Below are 22,916 nucleotides of genomic sequence, written 5' to 3'. Positions count from 1 at the left end.
GGCGCTTCAAAATAAAGTTGTAGCTAAATCCCGGGCATGGCCGCTCTCAGGCTTCTCTCTGGTGCGAGTAAGAGAAATCATTTCTCATTCGCACTCATTTATGCGCAACACTACTAAATTCACGAGCGCTGCGAGTGTCGAGAATCGGAAACTGAACTCGAAACCTAAAATGAGTCCACTGATTTTACAGAGTGGAGTCTCCTTATATCTTACTTCCTATTCCTTACATTTAAAAAGGCGCTCCATTCTGACAACCTAACCTTGAAAATTCTGTAGTAAGATCAATGAGTCAGTTAGGTATAGAAAGATTATGTCGTCGAAGTATCGAATGATATCAAGTACTTTAATGTTTCGCTAAACACGATTAAAACATGGGTTTGTTTGGAAAATCACAGGAAAAAAATCCTAAGGAAATGGTGAGTTGCTTTAAAATATTCCTTTTTATTCTCACGTATTGATATTAATCATTATATAGGTTCAAGAATGGACTCACAAATTGAGAAAAGAAGGTTATCAACTTGATAGACAAGTTAGAGGTAAGAAATGTAAAAAAATTTTTAAAGAAATCATTAAAATTAAAATATATAATCACAATTAATCAGTAGCAATCTTAATCTTCATATTGGAAAGTCAAAATGTTAAATTAGCAAGTATTAGCATTAGATACACAAGATATGAAAATGTTGAAATCTTTATTCTCAATAAAATTTAGGAAAAATATAATTTCAGGAAAATTTTTAGTATTTTCTTAGAATATTAAAAATTTTTGTAATTATCTAGTCTTTCTTTTTACATGCTTTTTTTATTTTAAATTATTAAAAAGTATCTATATTCTAATATTATTGATACATGTAATGTTTTCTGTATAGCAATTCAGAGAGAAGAAGAAAAAGTTAAACGTTCCTTAAAAGACGCAGCAAAAAAAGGAGATAAAGATGTATGCAAAATCCTTGCAAAAGAAATTATAAGAGCTCGCAAAGCTTGCAATAAGATTTATACTTCTAAGGCACATTTAAATTCTGTATCATTACAAATGAAGAATCAGTTAGCAACAATCAGAGTTGCTGGTTCAGTCTCTAAATCTACAGAAGTGATGCAAGCAATGCAGTCTTTAATAAGAGTACCAGAAGTGGCTGCAACTATGAGAGAAATGTCGAAAGAGATGATGAAGGCAGGTATTATCGAAGAAATGTTAGACGAGACGATGGATTCTATTGAGGATTCTGAAGATATGGAGGATGAAGCTGATGAGGAAGTTGATAAGGTAGATTGTTAATTAGTAACATAGTAATTGAATAAAGTAAAATGATTTTTATTTTATTGCATATTTTATGAATTAGAGCTACTTGTGTATGAAAAGCTTGTAATCGGTCACTTTTAAAATTTTTATCAAAATTAATGTATATAAATAATATAAATAATCATATTTTAATATAAAAACTATATTAAAACAAAATTCTTTTACATTCTCTTTTAGATTTTATGGGAAGTTACAGCTGGTCAGTTGGGTACAGCTCCTGCAGTTGTTACAGAAAATCCTGGAATTGCTTCTACTTCTGCAGAAGATGAAACAGAAGATGATGACAAAGAACTTGAAGAGATGAAAAACCGATTACAAAGTCTTCGCAGTTAAATAAATAATTGCATAATTCAAAAGTATTTGTATCATACACAAATGTCAGGGAAATAAGTATCTTAATAACATTTATTAAATAAATAATATAAGCTATATAAGTAGTAGCACTTGTGTGCTTATTTATCATAATTTTATTTTGTTATTTAATGTAAATATTATATTATTACATTGTAGATACCGTTTCACTTTGTAGAGTAAGCATTGTAAGTACTGTATACCTATTTTTACATTTGTTATTCAATAATTTTCCTTTGCTAATATTTACGAATTATTATGGAAAATGATAGTGTATAGTAAGGCTAAAAAAGTAAAATAATATAGTAAATTACAAAATTTTTAAAATCAAAATTAAGAAAGAAAATTACAAAGATAACTAAATTAAGCTTTTAAAAATCTTTAATTTTCATGATTTTGTATTCTGTCATTTATTTATAAATTTATTTATAAATGTAATAGAAAAACTTTGAATTTGGCGTTTAATATATTGGCATTTAATTCAATGTTTAGGTATTTGCTTATAAATTATTTATGAGAAAAGGACATACAGTTGCAGCAAAGTAAATAAACTATACAATACAGTATTTTAACAACTTTATAGTGAAATGAATATTTTACGTTGAATAATATTGTTAACAAATAAATTGTAACATTTTATTTGTATCATTATTGTAATATATCGATGTTATTGTTACGAGCGGATATCCATAAAAAATAAGACACCTCGTTTTGAATTATTATTTTATTAAAAAATAATTCTATGCAATTAATAAGCACATTGTTTAATTAATAAACGTAATAAAAATTAAATAGGAATCAATTTATAAAACCTTTCACTTAACATAAATTTTATTTGTAATGATATTGTGTTACAATTATTTTTAACGCCTTATATAAATATAATAGTAAAAATTTTTTACGACTAAAAACACATACATATGTATCGAAAAAGTGATCATATTTATTCTTTTATAAATGACAATTTTTATATCGAGGAGAAAAAAATCTTTGAAAATAATACATTAATGATTAATATACAATGCTGTATCTTAGCCATTTTTCTTCAATAGTTAATTACTTCCAAAAAATCCACTATTTACAAATGACTTGCTGTGATATCCACCTATGTTAAAAATAAAGACAATTTCAAAAAAGTTGTTTATAACATTTACAATACCATCAAATTAATTTAAATATAACAGTATTCGGCTGTTCATCCTGACGAAGTGAACTGTAATGTTCACGAATGTTGGTATTCTAAGAAAGGATTTGGACATGGAAATAATGACGCAAAACCCGTCATTTCTGTATAAATATGTAAATCAATACAGGTTAATATTATTCAAGAAGAATTAAAATGTAAGTAAATTACAAAATATGAAGATTATCATTATCTTAGAGAAGAAAAAATAAAAATATACACAATATATTTTTCCTTTGTAGTACAGTTTCTTTGACAAATATTATTTATCACTATAAAATGAGCACTAGGTATGTAAATATTATACATATATGTATGTATGTACAAATTGGCGCACAAAATGTATTATTTTATTCATAATTGTTCTTATACTGATTCTACAATGAGTCGATAGTCGCCGTAGTCGGTAGTCTTAAATCTTATCGGCAAAATTGACCAATAGCCAACTTGTACGACTCTAACGTTGATTGGACAACTTTATTGATTAAGACTTTCCGACTATAGTTTCATTGTAGAATCGGCTTTATATTTAAGATCATCTTTAGGTACAATCTTAGGATGTCATAAACCAATCAGAGAGCCATATTAACACTTTGTATAATAGTAAGGTGTTAATGATGAAAACGATCTTGAAATAAAACGGATGATTATTAATATCAGCCGAATTATTTCATTAAAACTATATTTGCAGAGTATCAAATTTGGTAAATGTACATTTTAATTACTTCTTATCGATTTGAATGTCCTTTAAATATGCTTTAGAGGAGCTTCCTGAGTGATTTTTTACAAGAATTAAGTAGGGGATAGTATTGGTATAGGAGATACAACAAATTAACGTTTCATAATAAGATTTGTATAAATATGTATTTATTTTATCGTGGAAAGTCGAACACTGGTAGGAAAGGAGATAAACTTCGCTCCCAAGTCGTATGCTTAAAGGTAGGGAAAAAGAGATAAGGTGAACCTCGTTTCGCGTGATTGTACTGTTTTACATGGATTTTTGTTTTTTCATAGTTTTCTGATTTTTCATACAAAGCCTAGGTTTACTCCCTATCCCCTTCCCGTTAAGGAGCATACGACTTTCTACGCAAACTGAGTTTTATCCCACCACCCCTTCTGTAGTTTGGAGACGCACGACTTTCCATGCAAAACGAGTTCCACCCCATCTCCCCTCTCTGCTAGAGGTATACGACTTGCTATACATCCGTAATATTACTCCTACACTAATGTCGTCCCCTACATATTATGGAATATATTTATTTATTATATCTTCTGAACTCCAATAACGATCCCCACTCCTGTGGTGAATCACTCAAGATAAACTCTCCTCTACAACATAATATCTAATGAACAAATTGGTGAGGTGTAATCTAAACTGTACTTTCATCTTATATTTTTTAGTAGATAAATCCTGTTCTGTACGTTGTGGAAATTTTGTCAACTGTAACATCACGAGTAGGAATTGGACGGAGATAAAAGCACGCGCACACATCAGTTTATAAAATAGCAGATAACGGACAGTTGACTTAAAATATTAAACATGAAGTAAAAGCTGCATTATAATACTTTTTGCGAAATCTAAGAATGTAACGAAGACTCTTCCATTGACGGAATCGTTTCCATTCACATCATGCAATTGCGCTGTGCATTAGATGAAGATTTGTGTGGAGAAATAGTCAAACACAAGGGTTGAATTGGTAGTCAAACTTTTCCATAAGAGGTTGTTAAGTAAAACGTCAGTTATATTGAATATTATCTATTAGAAACAATTTTGCTAATTAATTCTATACCAATTATCTATACCAATTTTGTGTGTTAAAAACAAATATGTTATATATAAAGTAAGTGATATAACATTTTATGCACCATCTTATATATACATACATATAAACACGTTATTAATATAGAATATGTAGTTAATTATAATGGTATTTTTATGCACTAATTAATCTACTCGTAAATAAATTGTTTTTCTTTCTAATTGGATTTGAATACTAAACTAATTACACTTTTATCAATATATAATTAAATAGAACTGGAACTAGAGAATGCGCCGAGGGTCACAGTTTTTTTTCGTTTTTGCCTTAACTTTAATTTCCACCAATAAAGATTAACTTTAATCTCGGTTTAACTTATTGTTTATCTTTTTCTAATTTATAAAACTAGAAAAAGACAAAGAGTAAATTGAACCGAGATTATAATTAATCTGCATTGGTGGAAATGGGCATAAGAGCGATTTGGATGTCGAAATGTCTAGTCCCGGTTCTGTAACTGAAAGAGTCCTTCAAATCGATAGAAAAATAGTAAATTTATAATTTATATAATTTTTTGTGAAAGAAAGCCATAGAGTGACTTTTAGGCCCAGTTTTACAACTCATGATTAACTCTTAACCGAGGTTTAATTTATTCCTTATCTTTATTTCTAATTGTTCAATTTCTAGAATTGTAAAGAGATGAAAAATAAATTAAACTTCGATTAAGAATTATAAGTTGTGAAACAGCCTTAGAGAAATATTTTAAAATTAAAAACTCGGCTTAACTTTTAATAATTAATTAATGTATCAAGAACCAATTTTCATGGGTTAAAAATGTATTAACAATAAAGAATATTATTTTCAAATTAATTGTACAATTTTTCACAAAGTCACGTATATTTTCACTGTTGATTCAAAGTAGCTTTGATGTAAATAAATCATTGGTGAAACAATAATATCGTAAAACAATATTATTGCTATTAATTTTAATACTTAAATTATATTCTTACCATAAATATTAAAAAGTTTTGCTTATGTATATATGGACTATTAAAAATCGGCAATTAAATCATAGAAATTTGACAAATTATTATTAAAATAAAATTATAAATCTATTTTCCAATTCAAGGATTTTTTATTTCTTTATTTTCAAAAGTTATTTTATAGTACTTTTTATAATCATATGCATTATTCAAACAAATAAATTTTTCAGAGATTTTCTTGAACATTATTCAATATAACATAATTGAAGACTTTATCTCATCAAGAAAATGTATTGAATAATTATCTTTAAAAAAATATAAATTCCAGTAATATTATTTGTAAATTTTCAATATTTTCTAATTAACAAAATTATGAAGAAATTATGAAGAAATCTTGATTTAAAAATATATATTCGTTATTTCAGAGTCGATCAATTACCGTGTTAACAATTGATAATTTCATCATCGCTCTAGCTTGTGTTGGTAATCGATGCATCAGTGGCGTCATTTTTTTTAAGAAATACTTAATCTCATTGTTGATAGGAAACATGGTTCTTTTCATGGTTTTCGAAATTTTCTTCTGTCGCTTTTCCTTGTTTCTTGAAATGTTTTTCTTCGTCGTTTTTTTCTCCTTTTTAGAATCTTCAAAATGTTGCTCTTCCTTTACCTGCATCAGCGTTAAGAGTTATTAAAGTCACATGAATTATTATTCGTAAGTATAATTACAAATATACAACTATTTTTCATTAATTTTTATCCATTAATTATTAATCACTTTCATATATATATATATATTAATCAATTATCATTTTATAACAATTATATATAATTTGTTATGTGTATATAACTGAATTATGCTATATTTAATTTACAAGTAAAGGTTCACACATATAAAAACTTAATTGATCTAAATTATTGACGTTAATTATAACGTTTTAATTACAAAAACTACAATCATTGTAAAATTGTTAAATTTCTATGATTTAATTGTCGATTTTTAATAGCCCATATATATATATAAGCAAAACTTTTTAATATTTATGGTAAGAATATAATTTAAGCATTAAAGTTAATAGCAATAATATTGTTTTACGATATTATTGTTTCACCAATGATTTATTTATATCAAAGCTACTTTGAATCAATAGTGAAAATATACGTGAGAGAGACTTTGCGAAATTACAAATAATTATAAATAACTGTTATATTCAAACACATTTGAAACTGTATATTTGTAATCGTTATTATAATAAATATAAAAATATTTTATCAACTAACCTGTACTTCGTTTTCAACATTCACTAACGTCAAAGGAATCACTTGTTCCTGTATTTCTATTTTGTTAGAATTTAAAGTTTCTTCTACAGGTTCTGAAGGCACTTTTAAAAATTCTATTAAATTTTTATGTATATTTTGTTTCTCATTTTCCAATATAACGGAAGTTTGACCGTTATTATTTTCCCAAATTTGTTCATTTTTCACGTTCTTTGTCTTATTTTGCTTTTTTACTTTTGACAATTTTTGCTGTTGTTGCAGTCGTTGTGGTCGCTTTTGTCGTGGTCGCTGTTGTTTTGGTTGTTGTCGTGATTGCTGTTTTACTCGCTGTTGTTCTTGTCGCTGTTCTTGTTCTGGCAAGTCTATTTTGATCAGCAATCCCGGAGGAATACTTGATAAACTGTGAACTGGTATCGGAGCACCAAGAGTTGATATATCGCCAGTAAATGGCACTATAATTTTTTTGATGTTTGCCTGATTATTTGCAACATTTGAAGAGATATTATTAATTGTAATTGGCTGCAATTGATCTCCCAACTGAATTTTCCAATTAGTTGTAGATGGAAGAGGTAGTTTTTTTATCATTTGGTTCTCCAAATAGTTAGGAATAGGTCTAGGAATATTAATGGAAGTTGGTCTTCGGGATTTTCCTCGTTTTTTTGCCAATGGTGCAGGTTTGTTGTCGATCTTAGGTTTTTTACTAGACACTAATGGTCTCTCACGCTTAAGCGTCTTGGAAGGGTCTTCTCCGAGGTCCTGATCGTCTTCATTTTGCTCTACAATATTTTTAGATTCTGAAATGTCCTTGATTGTGGGAACTGCATCACATGGGCCAACTTTGTGGAAACTTTGGCCAATCTGAAAATGTTTTGAACAAAGTACAAGTTTGCGTATTTGATTGGGAGACATTTTGAGTATATCTTCCCTGCCCAAGAATTGACACCAACGCAAACATCGACCTATTTCGTATGCTGGGAATGGATGAAACTTGTAACGATCAATTTTGTTTCTCGGATCGGCTCTTGACCGACCACAAGCCGCACAAGCCTGGCTTTCCAATACTGTAATAGGCAGTGGTTCTTTTTTGCTCTTACTTGAAGGACTAAAAAGCTTTGGTTCAGCCTGTAATTCAGTAATAGATTCTGTTTGGTCCTGTAGCTCAATAATAGATTCTTCTCCATTATCTGGATCACGAATATTAGGAATCGCATTTTCTACTAATCTTCCCTTAAATCCTGGGATGAATTGGGAACGATCAAAATGTTTGGAACAGATATAGCAGTAAAGAATTTCCTTTCTTGTTAGTCTATAATAAGAGTCGACACCAACAAAGTCCAACCATTGGAGGCAGCGGAATTCTTCTCCAGGAAAGTGATGAAAGGTTGTTCCATCGTAATCCTCTGCAGGTGGATCTCTTCGTGTTCTTCCGCAAAGAATACATGTTATATTGTACAAACTTTGTTTAGGATCATAAATCGATGGAACAGCTGTCAAATTTAAACGATCCATATATTCATTAAGAAAATCTTGAGGCTGAAAATGCTTGGAGCAGATCATACGCTGAAGAAGCTGTTTTTTTGTAAGTTTATAGAGATCTTCACGACCGCAAAACTCTAACCAACGACAGCAACGAGCTTCATCATTCACTGGAAAGCCGAAAAACATGTACTCTTCTTCACGATTATTGGGGTTCATGCGTGAACGACCACAAACGACACAAGGATGTGGCATGATTAGAAAATTGCAAGTCTCAAAAGCAAATAAATCAGTTCAAAATTGCAATTACAAATCCGAAAGATCAAATAGTTCTTAAATCTTTCATTATCATAATTTTAGTTCGAAAATATGGTTTTTGGATCCTTTTTCTTCATAGTTGAAGTAGTAGCCCATAAAGAAATTCTCAAATCTTTTCTATCCATTGTTTACAGTTAAAATTATAATTTTCAAAGTGTCTTAAATTTTTTTTAAAGTTGTTAAAGATTAAGTTTTTAAATACTTTCTTCTTTGAAATTGTTGTCAAACAATTATCAATTTTTTTTTTTATAACACAATTACTATCTCATAAAATCAAAAGATTATCAAATTAAATGTCTTTTCATAAGTTAGAATTTAAATTATAATTTCTAAAAAGTTTTTTCTTTGAAAGAGAAATTCTTTCTCTTCACACACAATGTGTAGCACAATTTTACATAAAAATAAATTCTGAATTTTGAGATAGAACTCTGATTTGAAACAGGTCTTCGAAATATGCTACCATTACACCTGAAAATAATTCAACTTATGTTAAAGATGTTTACAATAAATAAGTATAAATAAATAGAAACAAATTAAAGGCACTGATTTTTTTTGTGCTTTATATCTCTGTTATTAATGTCTATGTACTCATCAACAATTAACCTTTATAGAACAGTAAATCATTATAATTGCATTGAAACAATATATTTTAAGGTAAAAAATAGAATTAATTATAACAAATAATAAATTTACTCAAGAAAAATCTGTAAAATTTAAAGGATGATCCCTTTTCCGCTCTCTAGAGGTTAATTATTCTTTGGTCTTGTTTATTACATTCAAAAGAGGTTAAGTACAGAAAAACTTTCAACATTCGATTATAAAAATGATAACAACGAAATAGAATTCGATTTAAAATTAATTATATTATTTCTTTTACAATTTCATAAAACTTGCGATATTTATTTGTATATTTTGATGTAGTTTTAAAATTTGTTTCACCGAAAAACGTATTTAATTATTTGAGAGCTTTTTACCTTTTAATTAAACATTTTTTTATATAACGAATAAACTGGAATAAAACTTCGACGTCTTTATTTCACTGAAATTCTAAAAAATCTGTATTGTTGAAAAGATATTGTAAATTTATTTAAGGAATTCTCCGCACTTGTTGCGCTTTCATACAACGATATAGGGTTATTGGGGTTATGCTTCTCTGCGCAACTTCTGAAATAGTCGACAGAATAGAATCTGGAGTTAACCTACAAACCACACAATTTGATAGCTGCTAACACTTGTTACCGAAAGAGAGTGGAAAATATATGTAAGTATATATCCATTTAAATAAAATTGCTTGGGAAATAAATATATAGTATAATAATAAAAATACCTGTTTAAATAATTGTGCCATGACAATGAGACACTGTACAATCAGTAATTGATTATATATATATATATATATATATATTTTCTCAAAGGCAGTTGATTTTTTAAATGTCCTTTTTGGTTCTGTTACAATTAGGTATAAATTTCTATGCAAAGAAATTACAAATAAGTCCTTTATGTATGTATTCGATCTCATTTAGAGGATCAAGCTTTGGTAAGTTTTATCTGAAATGTATTTAAATGCTTTAATATATTACAATAGATAACATATCATTAAAAGTAATACCTCATATGAATTTAAAGATACATATATATATATTTCTAGACAATAGGTTTACAAAGTTGAAGAATTTATATGTACTTATACAACATATTGATTCTTATAATATGTAATTTTCATCTTTTCAAATATAAATTTAAAATAGTTTGTGCATACAAAAAATTCTGATTAGATTCCGTAAGATTAATTTGTTTAAGTTATTGTTTTTTATACCTAAAAATCTGACAGATCAGATATTTATTAAGAAGTCAAGAATTAAATGAGATTTATCTATTAAAGAAGAAGATTAACAAGATGACAGAGAATACTACCAGTCCTTATGATATTAATGGACAACATTTTAATTCTGACATGTATTTTCAAAAATTATTAAAGGTAAGTTAATTTAAGAAAATATTTTATAAGTTACTTTTTTTTATTCCTTATTATTTATTACTTTCTTAACTTTTCTAAAATAAAATTGTTATTGTACACATTTTAAAAAAACTATTTTGTATTTTATATAACAAAAAGAAATGTTGTTTACACTTTTCATTGTTTATACTTTTCATTATTTGTTAGGAGTGTACATTAAAACAAATTATGGATCATGAATCAGAGATTATAAAAAATACTCAAGCTTTACATTCAGATATGCAGACCTTGGTGTACGAAAATTATAATAAGTTCATATCTGCTACCGATACTATACGCAAGGTAAATCATTTTTTGAGAATTTATTAGACTTATCTTTAATTTTTAAATACATTTCTGTTTTAGATGAAAACTGATTTCAAGGAGATGGAGGATAATATGGATCTTTTAGCACAGAATATGGAAAGCATCACTTCTTTTTCAGAGCAGATCTCTTCAACTTTACATGGAACAAGACAACAAATTGCTAAACTCTCCTCTGTACACACTTTGTTGAAAAAATTGCAATTTCTTTTTAAGCTACCTGGCAATCTTAAAGATAAAATAAACGAGGAAAAATACGCAGAAGTACGCATTTATATTTTTATATATGAAATATAATATATAACATAACAATAATATAAAACAGTATAAATATAACGAGGGCAACGAGCCAATTAAATTAACGAACAATTTAATTTAATTTAAACAATCATATATAATAATATAAGATAATATAAAATCTTTTATGTCAATTTTTAGTTTTTAAATTATAAACGATAAATTATTATTGCTTTCCAGGCAGTTCAAGATTATGTCCATGCGCAAAGAGTTTTAAATCAATACAACAATATGCCATCCTTCCAAGGCATTCAAAAAGACTGCGAGGATATTTTGGAAGAATTAAAATCTAAACTCAGGTTACAATTTCATAAGAGAGATGCTTCTGCTAAAGCTTTAGCTGAAAATATAGATCTTTTGTTACAATTAAAGGAACCAGCTAATTCATTATGCACTGAATTCTTGATACATGCTGAAGAAAGATTAACAGAACAATTAGATATTTTAAAAGATATGTGCGAAAACGACATTATAGAGTTCGTAGATATGGCTTCTTCAGGATTTCTTAGTGATTTATGTTTAATTGTGACTTCCTACGATGATATGTTCATAAATCGACAATTGGAAGACGATTTAATTGATGACTTTGAAATAAAAGCTATGGATCATTTGAATAAGTTTATTTTGAGCAATATGAAAAAATATTTTGATTTGATGGGCAAAAGAGTGGAAGATGTAGCAGATACAGCGATTTTAGTGAGAGCTCTTGATAGATTTCATCGCAGATTACAAGCAATGAATATGTTGTCCAAGGAGACAGACTTTGCTAGGTAATGAAGAAAAATAGACATGTTAAATATGATATAAAAATAATTTAGAACACGTATAAACACACACACACACACAAAATCGATTATAAATATAATGAATACAATTTTACAGAATTGGTACTGATCTTGTTATAAATGCTGGCCGAAAACAATGTCGTAATCATTTGCATAGTCTAAAGCAACATTTGAGTGAAATTTTAGTGAAAGTAAGGCAGACTTTAGCTACTAAGGTCACACAGGATGGTGATGGAGGATTAGCAGAACTTCAAGCTATGCTAATTATGCCTACTATTGAAAAAATTAAAGGAGTTTTACAGGATTTATTGGTTTGTACCTCTAACTCAAATCTTTATACAATGTTTTAGGTTTTTTATTTTCTCACTTTGAACCAACATCAGCAAAATATGTTAGGAAAAGTAAAGTCAAAATAAAAACTAAATATGTGAAATTTAAAATTTATTAATAATGTTCATATAAGCATGGCGCAAGCTTATTTCCATATTATTTAATTTAATGTAGTGTGTTTTTAAGATTAATTCTAAATTATGTCATTGATATTTTTTTATTTAATACAACTTAATTTTGAATTATATTTTATTTTCTATTGTGTATATAATTTCTTCTTTGATTTTGTCATTTAAAATCTTTCTTCACCTTTGTACGATAATTATATTACATAATTTTCTGTTTTTTACTAATTATAAATGTGAACAATGGAAATTTAAGTTGGTTATAATTGTTCCAGGTATTTTTACAGCCAGACTTGTCATTTAGTTTAAAAACGCAATTTTTGCAAAGTTTCTGTGTGGATGAAGTCAGAGAAGGATTAGTAATTGGTTTTTTACATCACCTCACAGCTACAGTAGCTGGATTTTGCAACGGATCCGATGTACCCAAATTTCCACCTACTCTATTACTTCTGCTCAGCAAAATGTGCATCGAGTACAAGGAGAGCAACGTCCGTTATTTGGTATTTAGAAATAAAAAATTTTAAAAGTGTCTTAGTTAATTATAACGCATTATAATAATAAATAAACTAGTATAAATTAATTAAAAATAAAAATGTGTGTGTGTGTGTGTGTGTGTGTGTGTGTGTGTGTGTGTGTGTGTGTGTGTACGCACGCGCGCATTATATATATATACAATATATATAAAATAATTGATATATTTTATTTATATTTTGCAGCTTACGACTATTGACGATCTTTTCAGTATTGACCAATATGCATCTTCAGAAAATATCATAACTCCTGGATCGGAAATGTGTGATAGTTTTCAAGAAGCTGCTCAGAATTTGTTAAACCACTATGTGCGAATTCAGGGATTAACAGTATCCCAAATGCTGCGAAAATCTGTAGAGACTAGGGATTGGTTACATACGATTGAACCTAGAACCGTGAGGGCTGTTATGAAAAGAGTTGTCGAAGATGTAACTGCCATTGATGCACAAGTTGCCGCTTTATACAATGACAATGATGGTCAGGTTGATAGAAGTAGTGACAGTAGTAGGAAGACTCATAGGTAAAAGATTTTTACTTGAACAATTTTAATATCTGGTTTTCAGTAAATATTATCTGGAAAAAGTTAATATAAAATATAATATAAACTTTTAGTCTGAATATTTAAGTCTTCTATTTTGAAATTTATTATTCTTTGATATATCATTAAAATTGAGTTCTTTTTATATATCATTGAAATTTGGAATACATAATCAAAATTTGTTCTAGTGTTAGTATATCTAGACAACACTACAGATCAAATTGGTCATCTTATACACCTAGTCACATCGATTCTTCTCTAGTGACGAATATCCATAAATTGTTTTCTGAACGAATTGAAATATTTTCTTCTGTACAATTCAACAAGGCATCTATTCTAACAGGAATCATCAAAATAAGCTTGAAGGTGATATAAATAATATTTTTATAATAATAGCTATAATAAAATGAGGTTTTAATATATTTGATATAATATAATGCAATTGTATTTTATTTATATAGTCCATTTTTTAATTATTATTTTATATTATTTATTATTAATTAGATTACAGCATTAAATTGTTATTTTTTTAAGAATATTTATTATTTTTAAAATCTTTTTCTAATATATAGAGGAATAAAAATATGTGCGAAAAGATACTTCTAGCAGGCATTGTACTAGCGTAATAATCGCTCAGGTGCAGAGTAGTCGCAATGACAAAATAGCACGACCATTATCCAATTTATGAAGTTGATTCATCCTTCCAACTCTGCCATCGTTCACTACGCAATATGTTTCATGCTTTTGCCATGCTTATATCTACTTGAATAAAAAATTAAATTAATAATTATTTTTTAATATTATAGTAATTTTTTATAATAGAATTTTAAAATTTATTATCCAAAGAAGGAATTATTTGTTATATGAAAAAGTTATATGAAGTTGTAAGATTATATAATTATCAAGTTTCTTTAATATTTGTAATATTTGTATTTACAGACTTTCCTTGAATGCGTAAGATTGCGAACGTTCAGCAAATATGGTTTACAACAAATCCAAGTAGATACTCATTATTTGCAACTTTATCTATGGCGATTCGTCTCAGATGAAAAGTAAAATTTTGATTTAATTTTATAAATTAAAATAAATAATTGATATATATGTATATATATGTATAATATATATATATTTACTTGTACTTATTATTATTTGTAGTGTGGTTCACTTTTTGCTAGACGAGATTTTAGGTAGTGCAGTCCATAGATGCCTGGATCCTGTTTTGATGGAGCACAGCGTAGTGGATATTATTTGCGAAAGAGGTTGAATGATGAATATTAACAAATTATCTTGTACAGTCATATATAGAAATAATATAATATATGCAATGTAATTGAAAAATGTCTTAAAATGATAATCATAATAACTGCAATATTTATATATATTGTGTAATATATATAAGATCATAAAAGTAATGATTAAAAATTAGAATTAAATTATGCACAATAAGCACGCTATTTTATTTATTATAATAAATAATCTCTTATAAAATATTTCCAAACTCTTTTTAATTTTTTTCTATCATGTTGTGAAATTCATTCTCCGTTTCTATCCTATGTGTGAGTTTGTGTGTGTACGTGTATATATATCCTTAAAAGTTTATGATATAAAAAGCAGCATAAAGTTAAATAATTTAATAAATCTGAATCCTTTACGTTCTGTACTGTCAAAATTTTTCACCGAGTTTTCTTCACACTTTCAAATTCTTTTTTTAAAAAATGTATATTTTTTATTATCTTTTTTACATTTATATATGTTATAAATAAAAATTGTATTTTTCACATAATATATGTAATATATATTTTTATTTTGTTTGTCCTTTTTGTTTTTTATTTTATCTATACGTTTATGTTTATACAATTACTTTTATCATTTTATTTTTTATTTTAATCTTCTATTTTTGTACTATAACATATATCTTTACAATACCCTCTAATTCATCAGAGTATTGTCGATTAATTAAGAGACGAATAGGCTCGCAATAAGTTTATCGTTTGTATAGGAACCAAAGAGAACTTGTTGGTTGTAACCCCTTGCCAAGTAGCTATCTCTCGACTTAATTCGGACTTCCTCTCTCTTGGGATGAGATTCATTCGGCGAGTATCCGGTCTAAACCCACGCATGGCATTCTATCCAATTTAATAACACTCGCTCCCCTGAAATGCTTTCGGCAAACTGTAACTCTGTAAAATTTGATTCTGAATTCTTTTACAAGAAACTGAGTTTATATTAATTATTATATTCTAATTTTAAAGAATTAAGAGGACACTTAATGCAATAAACATAATAGTATATCCACAAAATATTATATTTTTAACTTTATTTACGTTTAACTTTAAATAATTAACATAACTTAAATATCAAAATAAGATTAAGATTTATAGATCCTTATATCTCGTATCTTTGATATCATTTTATTTTCAAGATTTTTCCTCGATATATGCATTTCAAGTAAATTGAATTTCATATTCTCTTGATTATAGAGTATTCCTTTTCGCTATAATATGATATAGTCGATTTTTGGATAGATTAAATTATTATAAGATCATAGTAAAATAAAATGTTAATTAACCAATTTTTAGAATATATTTTTGAGATTATAAAATGTATATATAATAGAACAAATTTAATAAAATATTTTTCACGTTTCTCAGAAAAAAAGAATATGAAATTAAATTTACTTATTGAGATGCATTGAGGGAGAGATCTCAAATATAAAATGTGATCTCAAAGATAGAAAGACAACAAACATATGGCAGCAGACACACGTGATATCTCAAGAAACACCTGTGCATGTGTAACTTGTTGGCAATTTCTCGTGGCATTCCATCCGAAGCTGCTGCTACATATAGATACCAATCGTACTTCTAGCTACAACGTGTCAAAGTGAATTGATAGTTATGTGAAACGCTCGTTTCAAAGGCTGGAATAAACTTACAATTTATAAATTATCTGCGTAAAGTATATACATATAATATATAATAATAACATAATATATATAAAGTAAATATGATAATGAAATCGGCCGATGACGGTCAAGCAGGATTTTGGTTGCTAAATGTAATATATATAATAATATATATAATAATAATATAATATACTATATACATATATTAGAACACAATAATATTCTTTTTAAAATTTATTTTTGATATATAAACGTTCTACTTAGAAAATAGTCGACCATTTTTATTTTCGGTGTTTTCTTTAACTATTTTTCGAGATGGATTTCTTTTTTACACATGATTAATATACATTCACGTGTCTAATCGAAAGATGACAAATGAAAGAGAAATAAAGCAAATAATCGGCATTGTGTATAATTAGTAGTAACATATTGCTTCACTTTGGTATACTTAAAATAGACCCGCATGGGAAAGTCACGGTCGACATAAAATTGCTATAGTGTTTCAAAGTAGATACATAAGGCATATAATATGTGTTAAAGTTTTTGTATACACAATTTTTTTAAAGATATAATTTGGATGTAATTATATATGTTTGTTAATTTCTAGGTTTCATATGCTATTGAAAATTTTAATTTTACATATGTTTTACTACGACGTGAATTTCAGCATTGAAAATATTTTATTACGTGGTAAATCTTTTATGTCACAATATAGTGTATGAATGTGGATGCGCACAAAAATATATTTCACACACATAGGTATATCACATAATGTTTTTTATGTGTGAATATATATTATATATTTTTAATATACGGCGTAATATAAACTAGTTTTGTTTCAGATTCTTAAGAAACAATATGTATTTTCCAGAAATAGCAATAAGGATATTTCGATTTGTGACCGTAACAATGGGCGAAACATCATTAGAACGCTCGTTGGTGCGTTCACAAATCTAACTATCCTTTTCACGTCGATTAATCATATTCATTAGTGCTCTTTTAAAAAATATAAGTAGTATATCCTCTATAGTAACAAAAAATTAGAATAATATCAATTTAAACTTCGATATTCTCTACAAATATATGCATCTATCAAAATGCATATAAATTAAATATACATGTAATAATAGATGTCAATTCCCGATATAGATTTGATTCTTTCTGATTTAAAATATTTGAATAATTAATTGACAGAATTAATTATGAAGTTTAAAAAAATATAAATTAATTAGAAAAAAACATTCTTATAATTCAGTAGCTTATTTGTATGCTAAGTAGTAGTGCCGTAGGTGATGATTAAAAAATTCACTTCGGCACAATTACTTTACATGCTGGTAGGCACGATCGACGTGAAGTAGAAATGAAAATATATACAAGTAAAAACTGAATATTGTCTAAGTAAAATTCCTTTAATTTTTAGTTCATTCTTCTTCTTTGAATTCTTGAGTTAAACTTCTTTCTTTTTATTTTAGTTTTACCAACGTATACATGAGATTATGGGATTTAATTCGCGACGAGAACGCGAGAAGTAATCTTGTCGCAGAATTTGAATGAGGGCCTTACTGGACCGGTGAATAGTTTGATAACAGTTCCCCTCTAGATAGATGAAGGGGAAAGGAGGGACAAGATCATTCGCCGTCGGTTGGCGGACTATTCAGTGCCGCGACCGACACTGATTTCAATTGGTAAATTGACTCAAAACGAGTGGGAGAGAAAAAAATGGCAGCACCGAGTGACCGACGATGAAGCCACGGAAGTAGGGGAAAAGACAGTGGCGTAACTAGCATTAAAAAAAATGTTTAGGAAACTAAAAGAAAATATATAAAGCTGTAATATATATTTTATATATCATTAAATTAAGTTACAAAACAATAATAAATAATTTATATAAATTGAAAATGTAAATATTTATAAAATTATAATGATTACCAAAATTGAAATATATGACTTACTTTCATATCATTCTCCTATTTTTGTTTGTTATACATTATTGCTGTTACTTTTATTTCATTCCTTGTTTACTTAATCCGTTCAATTATACTATATTTTAATTCACTTTCTATAGAAATGCATTATGAGGAAGAAGGAGAGCAAAAAAAAAAAAATAAGTAAGATAGAAAGAAAGAGAGAGAAGTTTCTCTTATCATTTTATTCAAAAATCGAAAATTTATTATTTTTGTTAAAGAGAAAAAGTCCTAAGAGGATTAATTAATCAAAAAGATAATGGAAAAAGATAGTAGGAAACATTATCAGAAAATAATGGTAGCTATGGACGTCTCTTTTCTCGTCACCAAGCAGTTGGTTAATAGGCACTGAACGCCGTTTGAATGCTTAATGCGGCGCGCATTCTAGGATTAAATTGACCAATCATTTCCCGCGCGCACAGCAGAGCCAATTGCGCCGCGCGCTCGCGCGCCCAACTATATCAAGCCAATCAACGGCACTTAGCGTTCAGTCGTCGTCGCGTCGTTGTGCTGTGCGTGTTGCGGCAAATTGTGCTGTGTGCGTACGTGCGTGCACCACTATATCAAGCTAATCAAGCGTGCACGGCCAGCACGGCGCTCAGTCACTGCGTGCTTCGTCAGTGAAGTTTTTTTTTTTATTCTGTTCACGTAAAACACGCGCGAGAATAAAGCTGCGATTCAGCACATTTAGTGAAACAAAAAGTGAAGAATGTACGCGAGTTGGTTTACTTTAGTTTATAATAAAAATACTTTTTATGGTTTTTACTTAAAAAAATAATGTATTTATGGAGAATTTAATTATTCGTTTATGTGCAATATTTATAAAGTCCTCTTTTGTCTACTTGTATTTTTTTGATTGGATTTTAATTGAAAGCTTTTCGTTAAATTTGCTCATATCTATTCAAATATCTTTGTTTCTCATTGTTCCAAATTTGATCTTCAGATAGTGATAATGTAGTTATATGCTATATATATCTGTTATATGGTATATCTATATATATCTGTTAAAAATTTTATTTCTTTATATCCATCTATATACATATATTATACACATACATGTATGTATATACATATATATATGTATAAAATATATATGTATCCATACATGTGTATATAAAATATTAAAATAATGGAAAAAATGATAAAAGTTTTATTAAAGATTATTAAACTTAATCGAAACATATCTAATAATATCAGATATTACTTATATATGCACGTCGTGTGTGTCTCTAAACTAATAAAAAAAAATTGTGATTACAACATGAAATTAGTTGCTTACGTGCACGATGTGGAAAGGATTAAAGGTTACTTTCCATTTCCTGCGATTGTTTCGACAAGAATGCAAGCATTCTTTAAATATATGGAAAAAAATTGTTAATTAAATTCGAACGCTAATTTTTTTCTACGAGAATTCTAATTAATGTTCTTGAAAATTGAGATTTTTTTCTTTCTTATTATTGGATTCTTACGACTATTATTACTATTATTTTTAGTTTTTTTAATTACTTTGAACAAGTTTTAAGTTTTATAAGCTAAAATACTTTTTTTATTTTTAATTAATTTTTTATAAGTTTTTACTTGTAGTCGATCTTTAACTTTTTCTTCAATAATTAATTATTCATTATCAAATCAATAAAATTGCTAAATTATTAATAATTATTTGAAAATATTCCAAAATATTGTATTATATTTCTTTTGTTCTTGTTAATCTTCAATTTCAAGTAAAGCGTATTGAAATTAGAAGATATATTTTAATTCTTATTCTGAAAATATAATACGCTCTATGCTCTCTTCATGGGTCTTCGCTCTTTATCGCGATGACTTCTTCACCTCGCACATACGATAATATAGTGTATAGGATATAAGAAAGAAAAGATACGACTAGGGTTGAAATACCAATAATACATTCTGTGAGAAAGCAACTTGAGAAGAAGCTATTACTAATCAAAATTACTTTTGATATCTACTTACAATTAGATTCAGTCAATGAAATCAGTTGCATAACACTTTAGTAATTTCTTTCTAATTACTGTCAAGTTAAATTATTAATAATTAAATAAATTGCATAATATTATTTTGTCTTATTTTTTAATGCAAGCAAATAAATTTGCGTTTTTTACTTTTCAAATTATTATTAACATTTTTGTAATTAATTATTATTACTAATCATGTTGCTTAGTAAATTATATAAAATGTAAAATTAAATAATTTTATTGTATATATATATATATAATAAATAATGTCACTCTGTTAATATAAAGTAGTTACCATTGCACATTCACTATACTTCAAATTATTTGTTTCGTAGTTTATTAGGTATGTCATTCATTTTTTGCATCAAAATACTGAAAACTTATTTAATTATATTAGTAACAATATTTTGGAGAAAGAATAAACAATTGAGAAATTTAAAAACGTAAAGTACTTATTAAAATTAGAATAATTTTCCACTTAGAAATTAATTAAAAAATCGAAAGAGTTTAGAAGACCTCATAAATTTTAACTGTTACATATAATTAATTAATAAACATTAAAATTGTTTCCTTTTTTCTCTTAGTATTATATGTTGTATTATTATTATCATTATTCGCTATTCGATATAACATGTATTTCAATTAATTTTTTTATTCTTTGTTATTTTTCAAACGTATTTAAACATCAATCAGGAGACGCGGTAGTGTCTCCGGCCATGTTCAAAAACTGATATACATATTTTCGTAGTAACTAAGTAGTCATTTTCAAATTAAGGGAAAGTGAGGTCTAGAGGGCTTGTTGGACATCGACAGAAGCCACTGACATTAGCAGAAATTGACGTTAATTAATAACTCCAACCCTTCTATTCTTTCGTGTTTTATCCCACGACGAGTTTTTTGTCTCTTGTTTTTTTAATCTTTATGACCGTCAACACTAAAAAGGTTAACTATTCTATTTAACAAGTATATCATTATTATCAAATAAATTTAAGCACATTTGAAAATCTTTGTCGAATAAAAAAATTAAATTAAGAATGAATAAAACAATATTATGGTTTTAAATATTAAAATTATCTAATATGGTTAAAATATTAGATTGAATAAAGTTAAGTAATGAGATATAAAATACAATTTTAATAAAAAAATAAGGAAATTTTGCATTTTTAATATTCTTTCTGCTTATGTATATCTTCAATTCTTTATTCTCCTTTTCACAGAGGTGAAATATTATATATATTATAGTCTATATATATAATGGTATGCAGATGTTGCAGCTGAATCTGCAATGACAGTCTCTAATCCTCTTTAGCGAATGATTATAATTTAATCCGAGTGACATATAATTTAAAAAGCAACACACACAGCATATATTGCTTTATTAATATTTTTATTTATATATCTAATCTATTATGTATGTACTCACACATACACACATATTATATATTATATGTATAAATTTATTTGAGAAATTTTATTAGAATGTCTTTATTGTTCGTACATGCAAAAGTTATGTATTCTTGTCATAATATCCGTATATTATTTTTATATATATTTTTTCATATCAATTATATTAGTATTACATGTAATATACTGAAAACAAATGATTGCAATTATTATAATTTAATTATATTATAAATTTAATTGTAATTTATACTCATTTTCGGTCAACTATACATATATTCGTTTGATAGAACTATAAATATATTATTATTACTAAGAAATTATAGCAATAACAATTACACAAATAGAGTTATTAATTATAATTATATTATCACTCATTTATAGTTACAAATATGAAACTTTCTCTCAGTGCATCTTGTTTTATAGGTAGAATATCGTTATTAATAATTTTTTATTTATTTATTTCCTGTTACTTATTTTTCATATAAAGCGCAATCATTTCTTAATTTCTATATTTTATATTTTTACATTATTGTATCTTGTGGAATCTTGACGTTCGAACAATTTCTAGCTAAACTATGAATGATGAATAGGCCGTTTGAAAAAGGAGAAACACACTCGCCAAACACAGAACGCAGCGAAATCAAAGATTCAGTTGTACTCTCACTTCTTCGCTCTTTCATCTTTGTAATAATATGTGCTTTGATTTAATTTTACTGCATTGTACTGCATTATAAGATGAAACATGTGTATAATTTTTTTAGAATACACATGTACGCATACATATACAAAATATATTTAAATAAATATATAAGATATAAGTATGTGTTATACAATGTATTTAATATACTTATATATTATTGTTATACATTATTATAAAAATAATTATATTATTTTTAATAATATAAAAGTTTATAAAAAATTAAACAAAAAATTTGAATGTATTCCAGTAATTATGAGAGAATGAGAGTGAAAGAAAAGAAGGAATATATACTGTTGGGAGGGAAAGGAGAATACACAGTGGGCGATTTAATGATTTCTCGAGGCTGTTTTAATAGAGTACGTCTGCCGTTGCATCATCATTGTATACCGGGTGTCCAGCTGATA

General features: G+C 27.2%; 3 protein-coding genes across 3 annotated transcripts; 2 read left to right on the top strand and 1 right to left on the bottom strand.

Annotated features, from left to right (window-relative positions):
• Positions 1-288: 288 nt before the first annotated feature.
• On the top strand, positions 289-1,679 carry Vps24 (vacuolar protein sorting 24). The gene is made up of 4 exons (XM_018540839.1): positions 289-416; positions 476-536; positions 870-1,264; positions 1,478-1,679. The coding sequence occupies exons 1-4, from the start codon at positions 372-374 to the stop codon at positions 1,631-1,633; spliced, it is 657 nt and encodes a 218-aa protein (XP_018396341.1). The 5' UTR covers positions 289-371; the 3' UTR covers positions 1,634-1,679.
• Positions 1,680-5,992: 4,313 nt separating this feature from the next.
• LOC108774622 (uncharacterized) lies at positions 5,993-8,618 on the bottom strand. The gene is made up of 2 exons (XM_018540776.1): positions 6,850-8,618; positions 5,993-6,238 (listed from the first exon to the last, which is right to left on the bottom strand). Exons 1-2 carry the CDS (start codon positions 8,575-8,577, stop codon positions 5,993-5,995), a joined length of 1,974 nt encoding a protein of 657 aa, XP_018396278.1. The 5' UTR covers positions 8,578-8,618.
• A 1,916-nt stretch (positions 8,619-10,534) lies between these two features.
• Positions 10,535-14,830, top strand: Vps51 (vacuolar protein sorting 51). Its single transcript, XM_018540828.1, has 10 exons — positions 10,535-10,618; positions 10,805-10,939; positions 11,003-11,224; positions 11,438-12,027; positions 12,140-12,353; positions 12,773-12,997; positions 13,214-13,548; positions 13,755-13,932; positions 14,506-14,618; positions 14,722-14,830. The coding sequence occupies exons 1-10, from the start codon at positions 10,538-10,540 to the stop codon at positions 14,828-14,830; spliced, it is 2,202 nt and encodes a 733-aa protein (XP_018396330.1). The 5' UTR covers positions 10,535-10,537.
• The last annotated feature ends 8,086 nt before the right edge of the window (positions 14,831-22,916 follow it).

This window comes from Cyphomyrmex costatus, unplaced genomic scaffold (assembly GCF_001594065.2).
Source record: "Cyphomyrmex costatus isolate MS0001 unplaced genomic scaffold, Ccosl1.0 scaffold1053, whole genome shotgun sequence".
Taxonomy (NCBI): domain Eukaryota; kingdom Metazoa; phylum Arthropoda; class Insecta; order Hymenoptera; family Formicidae; genus Cyphomyrmex; species Cyphomyrmex costatus.
The sequence above is the reverse complement of the archived record's forward strand: the minus strand, read 5'-3'. Positions and strand labels throughout refer to the sequence as shown.

What these genes read in the sequence shown, in the direction of transcription:
- Vps24 (XM_018540839.1), top strand. Translation starts at nt 372, where the DNA reads ATGGGTTTGTTTGGAAAATCACAGGAAAAAAATCCTAAGGAAATG. An exon ending in ACTTGATAGACAAGTTAGAG is followed by an intron (nt 537 to 869) that starts GTAAGAAATGTA and finishes TTTTCTGTATAG; the next exon opens with CAATTCAGAGAGAAGAAGAA. An exon ending in CTGATGAGGAAGTTGATAAG is followed by an intron (nt 1,265 to 1,477) that starts GTAGATTGTTAA and finishes ATTCTCTTTTAG; the next exon opens with ATTTTATGGGAAGTTACAGC.
- LOC108774622 (XM_018540776.1), bottom strand. Translation starts at nt 8,577, where the DNA reads ATGCCACATCCTTGTGTCGTTTGTGGTCGTTCACGCATGAACCCCAAT. An exon ending in ATGTTGAAAACGAAGTACAG is followed by an intron (nt 6,239 to 6,849) that starts GTTAGTTGATAA and finishes ACGCTGATGCAG; the next exon opens with GTAAAGGAAGAGCAACATTT.
- Vps51 (XM_018540828.1), top strand. Translation starts at nt 10,538, where the DNA reads ATGACAGAGAATACTACCAGTCCTTATGATATTAATGGACAACATTTT. An exon ending in ACGAGGAAAAATACGCAGAA is followed by an intron (nt 11,225 to 11,437) that starts GTACGCATTTAT and finishes ATTGCTTTCCAG; the next exon opens with GCAGTTCAAGATTATGTCCA. An exon ending in AGTAGTAGGAAGACTCATAG is followed by an intron (nt 13,549 to 13,754) that starts GTAAAAGATTTT and finishes AATTTGTTCTAG; the next exon opens with TGTTAGTATATCTAGACAAC.